The following is a 14,940-nucleotide window of genomic DNA, read 5'->3' as shown; positions in this document are numbered from 1 at the left end:
GTGGTCGCTGTAACTAGGCTGAAAGCTGGTTCATGTTGGTCAGACATACACCAGGAGGCGGCAAGTAACCAATAGAAGGTGGTCGCTGTAACTAGGCTGAAAGCTGGTTCATGTTGGTCAGACATACACCAGGAGGCGGCAAGTAACTACAGAAGGTGGTCACTGTAACTAGGCTGAAAGCTGGTTCATTTTGGTCAAACATACACCAGGAGGCGGCAAGTAACTACAGAAGGTGTTCGCTGTAACTAGGCTGAAAGCTGGTTCATGTTGTCAGACATACACCAGGAGGCGGGAAGTAACTACAGAAGGTGGTCACTGTAACTAGGCTGAAAGCTGGTTCATGTTGGTCCGACATACACCAGGAGGCGGCAAGTAACTACAGAAGGTGGTCGCTGTAACTAGGCTGAAAGCTGGTTCATGTTGGTCAGACATACACCAGGAGGCGGCAAGTAACCAATAGAAGGTGGTCGCTGTAACTAGGCTGAAAGCTGGTTCATGTTGGTCAGACATACACCAGGAGGCGGCAAGTAACCAATAGAAGGTGGTCGCTGTAATTAGGTTGAAAGCTGGTTCATGTTGGTCAGACATACACCAGGAGGCGGCATGTAACTACAGAAGGTGGTCACTGTAACTAGGCTGAAAGCTGGTTCATGTTGGTCAGACATACACCAGGAAACGGCAAGTAACTACAGAAGGTGGTCACTGTAACTAGGCTGAAAGCTGGTTCATGTTGGTCAGACATACACCAGGAGGCGGCAAGTAACTACAGAAGGTGGTCACTGTAACTAGGCTGAAAGCTGGTTCATGTTGGTCAGACATACACCAGGAGGCGGCAAGTAACTATAGAAGGTGGTCACTGTAATTAGGCTGAAAGCTGGTTCATGTTGGTCAGACATACACCAGGAGGCGGCAAGTAACTACAGAAGGTGGTCACTGTAACTAGGCTGAAAGCTGGTTCATGTTGGTCAGACATACACCAGGAGGCGGCAAGTAACTACAGAATGTGGTCACTGTAACTAGGTTGAAAGCTGGTTCATGTTGGTCAGACATACACCAGGAGGCGGCAAGTAACTACAGAAGGTGGTCACTGTAACTAGGCTGAAAGCTGGTTCATGTTGGTCAGACATACACCAGGAGGCGGCAAGTAACTACAGAAGGTGGTCGCTGTAACTAGGCTGAAAGCTGGTTCATGTTGGTCAGACATACACCAGGAGGCGGCAAGTAACTACAGAAGGTGGTCACTGTAACTAGGCTGAAAGCTGGTTCATGTTGGTCAGACATACACCAGGAGGCGGCAAGTAACTATAGAAGGTGGTCACTGTAATTAGGCTGAAAGCTGGTTCATGTTGGTCAGACATACACCAGGAGGCGGCAAGTAACTACAGAAGGTGGTCACTGTAACTAGGCTGAAAGCTGGTTCATGTTGGTCAGACATACACCAGGAGGCGGCAAGTAACTACAGAAGGTGGTCACTGTAACTAGGCTGAAAGCTGGTTCATGTTGGTCAGACATACACCAGGAGGCGGCAAGTAACCAATAGAAGGTGGTCGCTGTAATTAGGCTGAACGCTGGTTCATGTTGGTCAGACATACACCAGGAGGCGGCAAGTAACTACAGGAGGTGGTCGCTGTAACTAGGCTGAAAGCTGGTTCATGTTGGTCAAACATACATCAGGAGGCGGCAAGTAACTACAAAAGGTGGTCACTGTAACTAGGCTGAAAGCTGGTTCATGTTGGTCAGACATAGACCAGGAGGCGGCAAGTAACTACAGAAGGTGGTCACTGTAACTAGGCTGAAAGCTGGTTCATGTTGGTCAGACATACACCAGGAGGCGGCAAGTAACTACAAAAGGTGGTCACTGTAACTATGCTGAAAGCTGGTTCATGTTGGTCAGACATACACCAGGAGGCGGCAAGTAACTACAGAAGGTGGTCACTGTAACTAGGCTGAAAGCTGGTTCATGTTGGTCAGACATACACCAGGAGGCGGCAAGTAACTACAGAAGGTGGTCACTGTAACTAGGCTGAAAGCTGGTTCATGTTGGTCAGACATACACCAGGAGGCGGCAAGTAACTACAGAAGGTGGTCACTGTAACTAGGCTGAAAGCTGGTTCATGTTGGTCAGACATACACCAAGAGGCGGCAAGTAACTACAGAAGGTGGTCGCTGTAACTAGGCTGAAAGCTGGTTCATGTTTGTCAGACATACACCAGGAGGCGGCAAGTAACTATAGAATGTGGTCGCTGTAAGTAGGCTGAAAGCTGGTTCATGTTGGTCAGACATACACCAGGAGGCGGCAAGGAGACGAATATTTGTTTTACACCTCAGCACGTTTTAAACTACAGCAATTTGGTTATTTTGACGCCCGGTCGAGAAAGAGGAAGAACGGAAACCCGTTGCCGCCACTTAGGACAATGTTTAGTCACACTTCAGACCATTGTTTCATTATTATTCTTATTGTTTTTTCTGTTTCTTGTTGTTGTTGTTGTTTTATTCTTCTTCTTTTATTCTCTTCATTATTAATTCATTTTTCTTCTACTTCTTATTCTTTTTCTTCTTGCCACGTCTTCTCTTCCTTCCTTTGTTGTTGTTTGTCTGGGACGTTTTGGAGGTTTGGGAATGTTTATTGGAGAGCTGGTTGAGCTTATTGGAACGTATGTTCTATATGATTTGAAATGTAATTACAAACTAGGTAAATATTCGGTTCCAGACGCGTACACCTGTGAATAGTACCCGGTGGCATCTGTACTTTGCAGACGATCTTTAACGATGACAACATATTTATGTAGAAAGGCAAAAGCAGGATTTTAAAAATGTAAGTGGGGCGGGACGTATCTCCGTGTAAACATCTCGCCTGAGCGCGGTCGGTCTAGGATTGACTCCCGTCGGTGGACCCATTGGGCTATTTGTCGTTCCAGTCAGTGCACCACGACTGGTATATTATAGGCCGTGGTATGATTTATCCTGTCGGTGGAATTGTGCATATAAAAGATATCTTGCTACTAAATGGATAACAGTAGCGGGTTTCCTCTCTAAGACGATATGTGAAAATTACCAAATGTTTAAATAAATCAAACTTTAACTTGTTTTTAAAAAGTGGATCTTCAGTTTTTAAAATGTTCAAGTAATTTTCGTGAAAAAGTATATTTACATATTTTCAGGCAATACTTTTGTTGGGCCATTTAGTAAGTCAACTGAGTATGACCATAGTTTTAAAAAATAAAAATAAATGTTGACACTAGCTCAGTGGAAAACCAACAGATACGTGAACTCGTAAACGTTCGTGCTCCAAAGTATACCGAGCTATGGTGAATTGTATTCACGTGGTTAAACTGTAGTTAAATTAGCCCTAAAACAGCATTAATCAGATCAAGTATTAAAACACAACACCTAGACAGAATACTAGTATATATTAGTGATGGGGATTGCCAACGTTTCCGTATTTCAGTATATTGCGATACAGAAACCTGAATTGCCATACGTACCACGTTGTATTGTGGAGACCAATTCTCAGTTATTAGAATTTATAAAGTGCTCTAATTTCATGTACATTTTGTATAACTTAATAAAATGATATGCAAGTCAATCAAGATTCGTTCCGAACGAGTGAAGCTATCGTTTCTTTTCTTAAACTGATAGTTCTTCTTTGAAAATATAATGCGTGTGTACTAAAACACGCCAGGCGAGCGTTTCATAATTGGGCTACGTGCTGTGGTTGAATAAAAAGTTTTTGTGTTTGTTTGTTTGTTCCTGCGACGGGAGCACCTCTAGCGAGCACTCAACCGACTGAGCTAAATCCCGTCCCGTTCCCGTTTAAAGAGACTGTCACGAATCTCCAGCCACGGTAAGGTGTTTGTATTAATAGAGTCTACCGGCCTCGGTGGTGTCGTGGCAGGCCATCGGTCTACAGGCTGGTAGGTACTGGGTTCGGATCCCAGTCGAGGCATGGGATTTTTAATCCAGATACTGACTCCAAACCCTGAGTGAGTGCTCCGCAAGGCTCAATGGGTAGGTGTAAACCACTTGCACCGACCAGTGATCCATAACTGGTTCAACAAAGGCCATGGTTTGTGCTATCCTGCCTGTGGGAAGCGCAAATAAAAGATCCCTTGCTGCTAATCGGAAAGAGTAGCCCATGTAGTGGCGACAGCGGATTTCCTCTCAAAATCTGTGTGGTCCTTAACCATATGTCTGACGCCATATAACCGTAAATAAAATGTGTTGAGTGCGTTGTTAAATAAAACAGTTCTTTCTTTCATACATTCTTTCATTTATTCATTTATTCATTCATTCATACATTAATTCATTCATTCAATAATTCATTCACATAGCTTATTGCGTGGGCGTGTTTACCTGTTTGACATTTTCTGATACACATCCACGTCACAACAAAACATGTTTTGGTTTATTTTGCAATAAACATTAGCCCAAAATAGACGTACTCAATAGTGTCGTATTTATCGGCAATATCGCAAGGACACTTTGTTCATTGTCCCTAACCCTGTTTAATGAAGCGATGTTCTAAAACACACCAGTCCTCGCCGAAGCCATGGCAATTTGGCTTTCGCGAAACGGAAGTGCTAATGTGAAGTTTGTAAATACAAAATTATCCACTTAAACAATTTTGCTTTGGTCGCTTACACATCAGTTTATATACATATAATAATAATAATAATAATAATAATAATAATAATAATTATTATTATTATTATTATTATTATTAATTAGAAATCCCAATCCCTCCAGAAGCAAGCAGCTGATTAATTCAATATTTTAACACTTTTATGTAGATAGTCAGTAGAAATTACGTTTTTACCTCTAAGTGTTATAGAGACTGACATGCAAGCAGAAATTTGCGATAGAGGCCAATACTGCTAGCCTATACACAATCAATCCCGCTAGCTGGCCTAACCAACTACCAAATTTACATACCAGAACGTTTCTTTACAATATGACAAAACAGACGGCTAAAGAAAATATTTTAATAATAAATTTACATAGTTCACGATTGAGGCCAATATACGTGACCTAGACAAATAATGTTGTTTACACAATCAGTATCCCTGGGCAACCTAACTGCCTACAATTTGTCAAATAGGCCCAGAACCTTTCTTAAAAAATGACAAAATAGACGCAATAATAATAATAATAATAATCTTGGCAAAAACAATAGGTTCCCCACCAAAGCGAGGAACCTAATAATAACAATTGTTTGTCAAGTTCCGTTGTTTACGACTGCCTAATAAAATGATAATTCAGATCTGTGGTGTTTTTCCCCACGCGATGACCTGGTTACACTAAACTGAAAATCAAATCTGGGTAGATTTAACTAGCTGATTTAACCTGGGTAGATTTAACTGGCCGATTTAACCTGAGTAGATTTAACTGGCCGATTTAACCTGGGTAGATTTTACTGGGCGATTTGAACTGGGTAGATTTTACTGGTGGGTGTAAACTGGGTAGATTTAACTAGGCGATTTTAACTGATTAGCGTTTATGACTACCCTAGTTTCGCACAAAATTTCAGTACTTTTTTTTTACAGGTACCCCATACATGTTTCAAGCACAAGGCTACATGGCACAGTGGTACTAGATGAAATAAAACTGCATACATTTGTTACCCAGATGAAACACAGTAACCAATGGCACTACTTGTATTAACTTCTCTATTAAAAGTTAGGTGCACCTCGAACTTTGACCCAGCCGGATGTTATTTAATTTAGTATTACCTTTAAGGGTATACCACTAAATCAAATCCGACCGACAGAAGAAACTAAGGCCAAAAAGAGTTGCTGATCCATTGTAACATGTCTGGCAAAAAAGTTAATGTCCAAAAATAAAATTAGAGTGCTCGGCCGAAAAGGGTTTTAAGGTGATTTGAGCAATTCAGACTGGCATCCAAAAATAAAGTGCGTCAGACTGTTAACAAAACAATAAACATAAAATGTTTGGCATTGTTCCAGTAGGAATGTTGGCCTTGGAAGAATAACCCGAATAGAGCCGAGTAGATCCGAACAGAGCCGAGTAAATCCGAAGAAGCACGAATATATTTGAACATACACGAAATAACAGGAAACAACCCGAAAATATCCGAAATAACCAGCCAAAAAGCAGAAAAATATCCGAAATAACCCGAACATCCGAATGGACCAAAAGTAATGGTGTTTCTCTTATCGTGTGTATAACTAATTGCGGTAACTTACCTTCGTCTTTCTGAGCCGGATGACGACGACTGCGAGCACGAGGGTGATGGTCATGCAGAAGCTCTGTATTCCCAGCGGAATGCCCCGCAGTAAGACGTCGTACTCGACGATGCACGGATCGTCCTCGGTGCAGTCGTCGCAGCCCTTGCGGCACGGAAGACACTGGAACATGTTGGTGTAGTTGTCGGTGAAGTTGTCGGATACGTTGCGCCACATGTCCCAGTAGGCCCGCTCGACCAGCTTCCCGTCGAAGTACCTGTCGTTGGTGGTGTGGCTCACAGGGAAGTAGAAGGTGGGGTTGCAGCGGCACTGGTAACTCCCCCACGCCAGTCCGTTCCCAGGAATGTGCACACACTGGAGAGAGAGAATACAGACACGATACAATAATATCAGTGGGCTGTCACTACGACCAAAGTTAAAATTTAGTTTTGTTTAACGACACACATTGATTCATTAGTCATCGGCTATTGGATGTCAAATATCATTTGACATATTGTCTTAGAGAGGAACGTCGTTACATGTTTCCATTAGTAGCACGGGATCTTTTATATGCGCCATCCCACAGACAGGATAGCACATACTACGACCTTTGCTATACCAGTCGTGATGCACTGGTTAGAGTTAGAACTAATCCAATGGACCCACCATTGAAGATCGTAGACCGACCGCGCATCAGGCTAGCGTTTTACCACGTGGCTATGTCCGCCCTCCACTATGATCAGTGCCCCGCTCCGCGAAGAAATCTTAGCACTAAGATAACCTTAAATGCATAACTACCTTATGCACTTAAGATGATCGTAGAGCTAAGATCGCTTCGTGGAAATAGAAGTACCGGCGCCTGGTGGGGGGACTAAATATGACCATCCCATTCCCCTCTCAAAAAAAAAAAAAAATAATAATAAAAAAAAAAAGTAATAAAAAAAATAAAAAAAATAAAAAAAAATAAAAAATGCACCATCATCCGACCATCAGTGTAATAGTTTGTAATCTCCACTAGCACTGTATTTGGTCTTCATTATCTGGTCTAAGACATCATAATAAACGGTTCAGTCATTCGGTGATCCAAACCCACCCACTTAATCTAGCGGTCAAGAGCAGCAGCCCGTCTCTTCCTCCTTATCAATATACCTCTAACCGGATGGCTACTCTCTCTCTCTCTCTCTCTCTCTCTCTCTCTCTCTCTCTCTCTCTCTCTCTCTCTCTCTCTCTGTCTCTCTCTCTCTCTCTGTCTCTCTGTGTGTGTGTGTGTGTGTATATATATATATATATATATATAAAGTAGCCATAGTTTAATAGTATGTTAGGATGTTGTCAAAGAAACATTCCTTTTCCTTCCTCAATACTGTTTTGGTGGTATTACGTTTCGTTTCCTTTCTGTACTAAATACAATATCCTGAATGCAGGATAGGACGTACCTCTGTTGTTTCAGGCCGACACCTGTTGGAATTGGCGAAGAGCGAACTGTCCTTGGCACATTGGTTGATCTCTAGATCCAGAAGGTTGATATCGGCTAATACCACACCCCTGAAACAAATAACAGTTGAACTGAAACACTAGCACATGGATGATAACACATGGATCAAAACACTAGCATATCACTGTAACAGGTAACACTTGGATCAAAACACTAGCACATCACTGTAACAGGTAACACTTGGATCAAAACACTAGCACATCACTGTAACAGGTAACACTTGGATCAAAACACTAGCACATCACTGTAACAGGTAACACTTGGATCAAAACACTAGCACATCACTGTAACAGGTAACACTTGGATCAAAACACTAGCACATCACTAAAACAAGAAGAAGGAAATGTTTTATTTAACGACGCACTCAACACATTTTTTAATTTACGGTTATATGGCGTCAGATCACTGAAACAGTTAACATTGGATTAAACCACTAGCACATCACTAAAACAGTTAACATTGGATTAAAACACTAGCACATCACTGAAACAGTTAACATTGGATTAAAACACTAGCACATCACTGAAACAGTTAACATTGGATTAAAACACTAGCACATCACTGAAACAGTTAACATTGGATTAAAACATTGGTACACCTTGAAACAGATAACAGTTGAATTAGAAAATACAATCAAATAGGTGAGTTTTGGATTCGTAAAACCAGGTAACACATACCATATTATTTTACCTGTTGATTTTAGATCAGCTACTATCAGCAAACACAAAACACTACACCACTAGTTCATGTGTTGTTACACTGTAATTAATATCAACACAGAAAGTGTTGCATTAGATTAATATTAAAACTGATATCCACACATACACCATACTGCACTCTCTCTCTCTCTCTCTCTCTCTCTCTCTCTCTCCTCTCTCTCTCTCCTCTCTCTCTCTCTCTCTCTCTCTCTCTCTCTCTCTCGTGTGTGTATGTGTGAGTGTGTGTGTGTGTGTGTGTGTGTGTGTGTGTTGTTTGTATATGTGTTTCTGTGTCTGTGTTTGTGCGTTTGAGTGTGTTTGTTTGTTTGGTTGTGTGTGTGTATGTGTGCGTGCGTGCGTGCGAGAAGACACACCACGTGACGTCTACGTGTGTAACCGAGATGGCAGCGGCTGTATGATCAAGTCATCACATAACAAAGGAACGCCCACCACTTCCGTCTGTAGAGCCAGTGCTATGTTTCTGTTGATATGTTGTGTATAATGATAAACAGCGATTTGTTACAAGTCCAGAGATACTGGCATTTCTGTTAGACATACATTATATTAAAAATAGCCTGACAATTTTTGTGCGGAACCAAGGTAGTCATAGACGTTACCCGCTATGTTTGAAATGAGTAGCTTAATCCCCAGTTTTTCTTATTTACTTTAAGGTGAGGTAGAATTTATACCCATGGTGTATAATAATGTCGATTGATACACTGCAGGTAGGAGTGTTTGCTACATATGTTGCTATTGTCGTCTATGGGTTTTGATATGGTGGTATACACCCTTAAATACAATTGCGGAATGATGTCAGAAGGTACTTTCGCCTTCTAACAAGATCGTTTAGGGTCGCTAATGGGCTCGCAATGCTTTCGTCTTATTTTTTATGTGCAAAGGGATTGACGTTTAGACCCTACAACAAGGAGCATTTGCACTCAACGTCTCTAGCGGCTAGTGCTTCTGAACAGCTGCCCGGCAGACGTCAAAACCAAGTTTCGCGCCATGAACTCGGCAAGAAAAAGGTTGAGCATGGCCGCTCATGGGTGAACGACTCCCACGCTAGACAACAACAATTGTTCGCAGACGACCACTTCTCGACAAAACAAACCACAGAAGTTTAGCTAAATGTTCGCTTACAGTGTCAAGATTTTCTACTAAAACTAATAGAAGTGATACAAACACAAAGAGTGGAACCTTGCATTTAATATATTATGTACTTGAAAGCATTAACAGAAACTGCTGTTGTAACAGCTAAAGTTTGTTTTGTTTAATGACACCACTGGCTTAGCCAGGGACTAGGGGTATGGAGGCAATGACTTCTACTTCCCAACTCCCACCTAATCACACCTCTTGTTTTAACACGACGCTATATAGTTTTATATTGCCACATAACATGAGGCAAGACTTCCATACCCCGCTTTTTAGGGGTATTCTCGTTATTAATCAAATTAAGCACTACAAATGGCGTAGTCTGTACGGTCTGGATTCGAACTCCGAACCATGGGTAATGTAGCTGAGCGCTCAACAAGTAACACTGCAATTTAATACTTATAAAGCACACACGGTGTATCGTGATGGAATGAACCGAATATCTACCGAATAAAACGAACGTTTAGTCCATAATGCCACATTCTGTCTTCTGTGCTAACTTTCCTCCAAACGCCCTAACATAAGCAACCATGCGCAGGAAATTTTAAACAGAATATCCAAAAGGGCATAACATAGCCATATCGGATTATGAAATATAACCATTATGTTGCTTTTATGGAACAAAATATTTTTAAAGGTATTGCGTATAACTACCCCTAATCATAACCCTAAACCTAACAAATATTTTTTTTTTTTCGAGGAGGTAGGGGGCAACGAAGATTAGCCATTAATCATGTTAATTCTGACATAGTAGTTTTTACAAAGAATCCATGTTTGCGACTAATAAACCTGTTTAATTTGTACAGTTACAAATATTGAAATAAACTTAATAGTTCCTGTTTTCAATGTCTATATATATACATATATAGATCATTAGATCGGAGTGCGCAGGCGTGAAGACTTGTATTACGCGAACACTCAAAGTTATCATGTAAACGATGATCTGTTCTGGACAACGTATTCCGGTTGCAGTGTAATTTGATTACTTCAGAAAGAGTCTGGGGGAGGACGCAAAAAGAAGTTGAAAGGATTTCATTCTACCCAAGAGAGTGGACGTTTGTTAAAGTATGTTTTGTTTAATGACATCACTAGAGTACACTGAATCGTTAATCATTGGCTATTGGGTGTCAAACGTTTGGTAATTTTGGCATAGAGTATTAGAAAGGAAACCCGCTACATTTGTTTCATTAGTAGCAAGCGATCTTTTATATGCACCATCTAACAAACAGTATAGTACATACCACAACCTTTGATGTACCAGTCGTGGTCCACTGGCTGGCACGAGCTTTTGAAACAGATTTGAGAGCTGATACAGTATTTATAATATTCATATAGTCACCGACACGCACGCACGTTCCCGCTGTGTTTCGCCGTGTCTCCCTGTCTCTCTGTCTCTGTCTTTCACTCGATCGTCCGTCTCTTTGCCTCTCTGTCTGTCGGGACGGGATCTAGCTCAGTGGGTAGAGCGCTTGTCAGATGTACTTACGTCGTAGGATCGAAACACAACAGTGAATCAATTCTCTGATTGGGCTTTTTCACGTCCCAACCAGTACACCACGACTGGTATATCAAATATCGTAGTATGTGTTGTCCTGTCAGTAGGAAAATGCATATGCAAGATCTCTTGCTGCTAATTGAATACTCTAGCGGGTTTCCTCTACGAGTCAAAATGTTTGACATCAATTGCCAATGATTAATAAATCAATATGTTTTCTAATGGTGTCGTTAAACAAAACAAACTTTAACTGTGTCTGTGTGTTTGCCCCCCCCCCCCCCCCCCTCTCTCTCTCTCTCTCTCTCTCTCTCTCTCTCTCTCTCTCTCTCTCTCTCTCTCTCTCTCTCTCTCTCTCTCTCTCTCTCTCTCTCTCTCTCTCTCTCTGTTACTATCGTTTTCATTATCGTCCTTAATGTAAACAATAAATCACCACCAGTTGTATGCGTCTGTTATTTCCGTTACGTCATAAACGAACTCACTGACCAATTATTGCTGCAAGATGACTGACGAACAGGACCGGAAATTGCCGAGCTATTCACATACGCAATACACACTGACAACTAACCTAATCAAATTGTCGCTTAATAATTCATATTCACAAAAAGCAAAACGTCACGGAAAGCTTAGCTGGCACAAAGGGTAAATCTTGTTAGACTCTCCAAATGGATTTATAAGAAATGTAGCATAAACAAAGCCTATCCGTACTCGGTGTGACGTCAATTTCGTTATCGATTTGCAAGTTAGATTTCTGTGACGGCATTGTTCGATTGCTATTTTATAAAGGTCAGCATTTTAATATCAAGAGAATATGTAGTGATATCCTGGTAGTGACAGGGAAATCCCAGCCAGCGCGGTACAACTGTTTAGTCGAAACGAGCCTTGGCGGCGTCGTCGGGGAGGGGAGGGGGATCGGGGTTCGTACAGCGCCTCCCCCATCTCCGCGGAGACTAAATCAGTTATGTGCTGGTGTTTTAATCCAGTGTTATCTGTTTCAGTGATGTGCTGGTGTTTTAATCCAGTGTTATCTGTTTCAGTGATGTGCTAGTGTTTTAATCCAGTGTTATCTGTTTCAGTGATGTGCTAGTGTTTTAATCCAGTGTTGTCTGTTTCAGTGTTATACTTGTGTTTTAATCCAGTGTTATTTATTTCAGTGATGTTCTCATGTTTTAATCCAATGTTATCTGTTTCAGTGATGTGCTAGTGTTTTAATCCGATGTTACCTGTTTCAGTGATGAGCTAGTGTTTTAATCCAGTGTTATCTGTTTTAGTGTTGTGCTTTTGTTTTAATCCAGTGTTATTTATTTCAGTGATGTTCTCATGTTTTAATCCAGCGTTATCTGTTTCAGTTATATGCTAATGTTTTAATCCAATGTTATCTGTTTCAGTGCTGTACTAGTGTTTTAATCCAGCGTTATCTGTTTCAGTTATATGCTAATGTTTTAATCCAGTGTTATCTGTTTCAGTGATGTGCTGGTGTTTTAATCCAATGTTATCTGTTTCAGTGATGTGCTAGTGTTTTAATCCAGTGCTATCTGTTTCAGTGATGTGCTAGTGTTTTAATCCAGTGTTATCTGTTTCAGTGATGTGCTAGTGTTTTAATCCAGCGTTATCTGTTTCAGTGTTGTACTTGTGTTTTAATCCAGTGTTATTTATTTCAGTGATGTTCTCATGTTTTAATCCAATGTTATCTGTTTCAGTGATGTGCTATTGTTTTAATCCAGTGTTATTTATTTCAGTGATGTTCTCATGTTTTAATCCAGCGTTATCTGTGTCAGTGTTGTACTAGTGTTTTAATCCAGCGTTATCTGTTTCAGTTATATGCTAGTGTTTTAATCCAATGTTATCTGTTTCAGTTATATGCTATTGTTTTAATCCAGCGTTATCTGTTTCAGTGTTGTACTAGTGTTTTAATCCAGCGTTATCTGTTTCAGTTATATGCTAGTGTTTTAATCCAGCGTTATCTGTTTCATTGTTGTACTAGTGTTTTAATCCAGCGTTATCTGTTTCAGTGGTGAGCTAGTGTTTTAATCCAGTGTTATCTGTTACAGTGATATATTACTGTTTTAATCCAATGTTATCTGTTTCATTGATGTGCTAGTGTTTTAATCCGATGTTACCTGTTTCAGTGGTGAGCTAGTGTTTTAATCCAATAGTATCTGTTACATATCATACCGTCGCCATTTTAAAAAGTAACATACATATCAGTGCCATGCCTTTTGTTCGTCTTAATAGATAGCATTGCATTTTTATATGACCTATATTGGATAAGTTGTCCATAATAACAGATAACATTGCATTTTTATATGACCTAGATTGGATGATTTGCCCGTAATAACAGATAGCATTGTAGTTTTATATGACCTAGATTGGATGATTTGCCCGTAATAACAGATAGCATTGTAGTTTTATATGACCTAGATTGGATGATTTGCCCGTAATAACAGATAGCATTGTAGTTTTATATGACCTAGATTGGATGATTTGCCCGTAATAACAGATAGCATTGTAGTTTTATCTGACCTAGATTGGATACTTTGCCCGTAATAACAGATAGCTGTGTTGTTTTATATGACCTAGATTGGATGATTTGCCCGTAATAACAGATAGCATTGTAGTTTTATATGACCTAGATTGGATGATTTGCCCGTAATAACAGATAGCATTGTAGTTTTATATGACCTAGATTGGATGATTTGCCCGTAATAACAGATAGCTTTGTAGTTTTCTATGACCCAGATTGGATGATTTGCCGTAATAACAGATAGCATTGTAGTTTTATATGACCTAGATTGGATGATTTGCCGGTAATAACAGATAGCATTGTAGTTTTATATGACCTAGATTGGATGATTTGCCTATAATAACAGATAACATTGTAGTTTTCTATGACCTGGATTGGATACTTTGCCCATAATAACAGATAGCATTGTAGTTTTATATGACCTAGATTGGATGATTTGCCCATAATAACAGATAGCATTGTAGTTTTATATGACCTAGATTGGATGATTTGCCCGTAATAACAGATAGCATTGTAGTTTTATATGACCTAGATTGGATGATTTGCCCGTAATAACAGATAGCATTATAGTTTTATATGACCTAGATTGGATGATTTGCCCGTAATAACAGATAACATTGTAGTTTTATATGACCTAGATTGGATGATTTGCCCATAATAACAGATAGCATTGTAGTTTTATATGACCTAGATTGGATGATTTGCCTATAATAACAGATAGCATTGTAGTTTTATATGACCTAGATTGGATACTTTGCCCGTAATAACAGATAGCATTGTAGTTTTATATGACCTAGATTGGATGATTTGCGTATAATAACAGATAGCATTGTAGTTTTATATGACCTAGATTGGATGATTTGCCCGTAATAACAGATAGCATTGTAGTTTTATATGACCTAGATTGGATGATTTGCCCGTAATAACAGATAGCATTGTAGTTTTATATGACCTAGATTGGATGATTTGCCCGTAATAACAGATAGCATTGTAGTTTTATCTGACCTAGATTGGATACTTTGCCCGTAATAACAGATAGCTGTGTTGTTTTATATGACCTAGATTGGATGATTTGCCCGTAATAACAGATAGCATTGTAGTTTTATATGACCTAGATTGGATGATTTGCCCGTAATAACAGATAGCATTGTAGTTTTATATGACCTAGATTGGATGATTTGCCCGTAATAACAGATAGCTTTGTAGTTTTCTATGACCTAGATTGGATGATTTGCCTATAATAACAGATAGCATTGTAGTTTTATATGACCTAGATTGGACGATTTGCCCGTAATAACAGATAGCATTGTAGTTTTATATTACCTAGATTGGATGATTTGCCCGTAATAACAGATAGCATTGTAGTTTTATATTACCTAGATTGGATGATTTGCCTA

General features: G+C 40.0%; 1 protein-coding gene across 1 annotated transcript in view; it reads right to left on the bottom strand.

Moving 5' to 3' along the window:
- LOC121387884 (probable G-protein coupled receptor 158) overlaps positions 1 to 14,940 on the bottom strand; it is a 106,643-nt gene that overhangs the window by 33,993 nt on the left and 57,710 nt on the right. Inside the window, exons 2-3 of the mRNA XM_041519118.1 lie at positions 7,619 to 7,727; positions 6,204 to 6,557 (exon numbers count right to left, since the gene is read on the bottom strand). Coding sequence (XP_041375052.1) covers positions 6,204 to 6,557; positions 7,619 to 7,727 — 463 coding nt within the window. The remainder of the gene's footprint in view (positions 1 to 6,203; positions 6,558 to 7,618; positions 7,728 to 14,940) is intronic.

Source organism: Gigantopelta aegis, chromosome 13 (assembly GCF_016097555.1).
Source record: "Gigantopelta aegis isolate Gae_Host chromosome 13, Gae_host_genome, whole genome shotgun sequence".
Classification (NCBI taxonomy): domain Eukaryota; kingdom Metazoa; phylum Mollusca; class Gastropoda; order Neomphalida; family Peltospiridae; genus Gigantopelta; species Gigantopelta aegis.
Note: the sequence above shows the minus strand (reverse complement) of the source record. Positions and strands in the feature narration are given on the sequence as shown.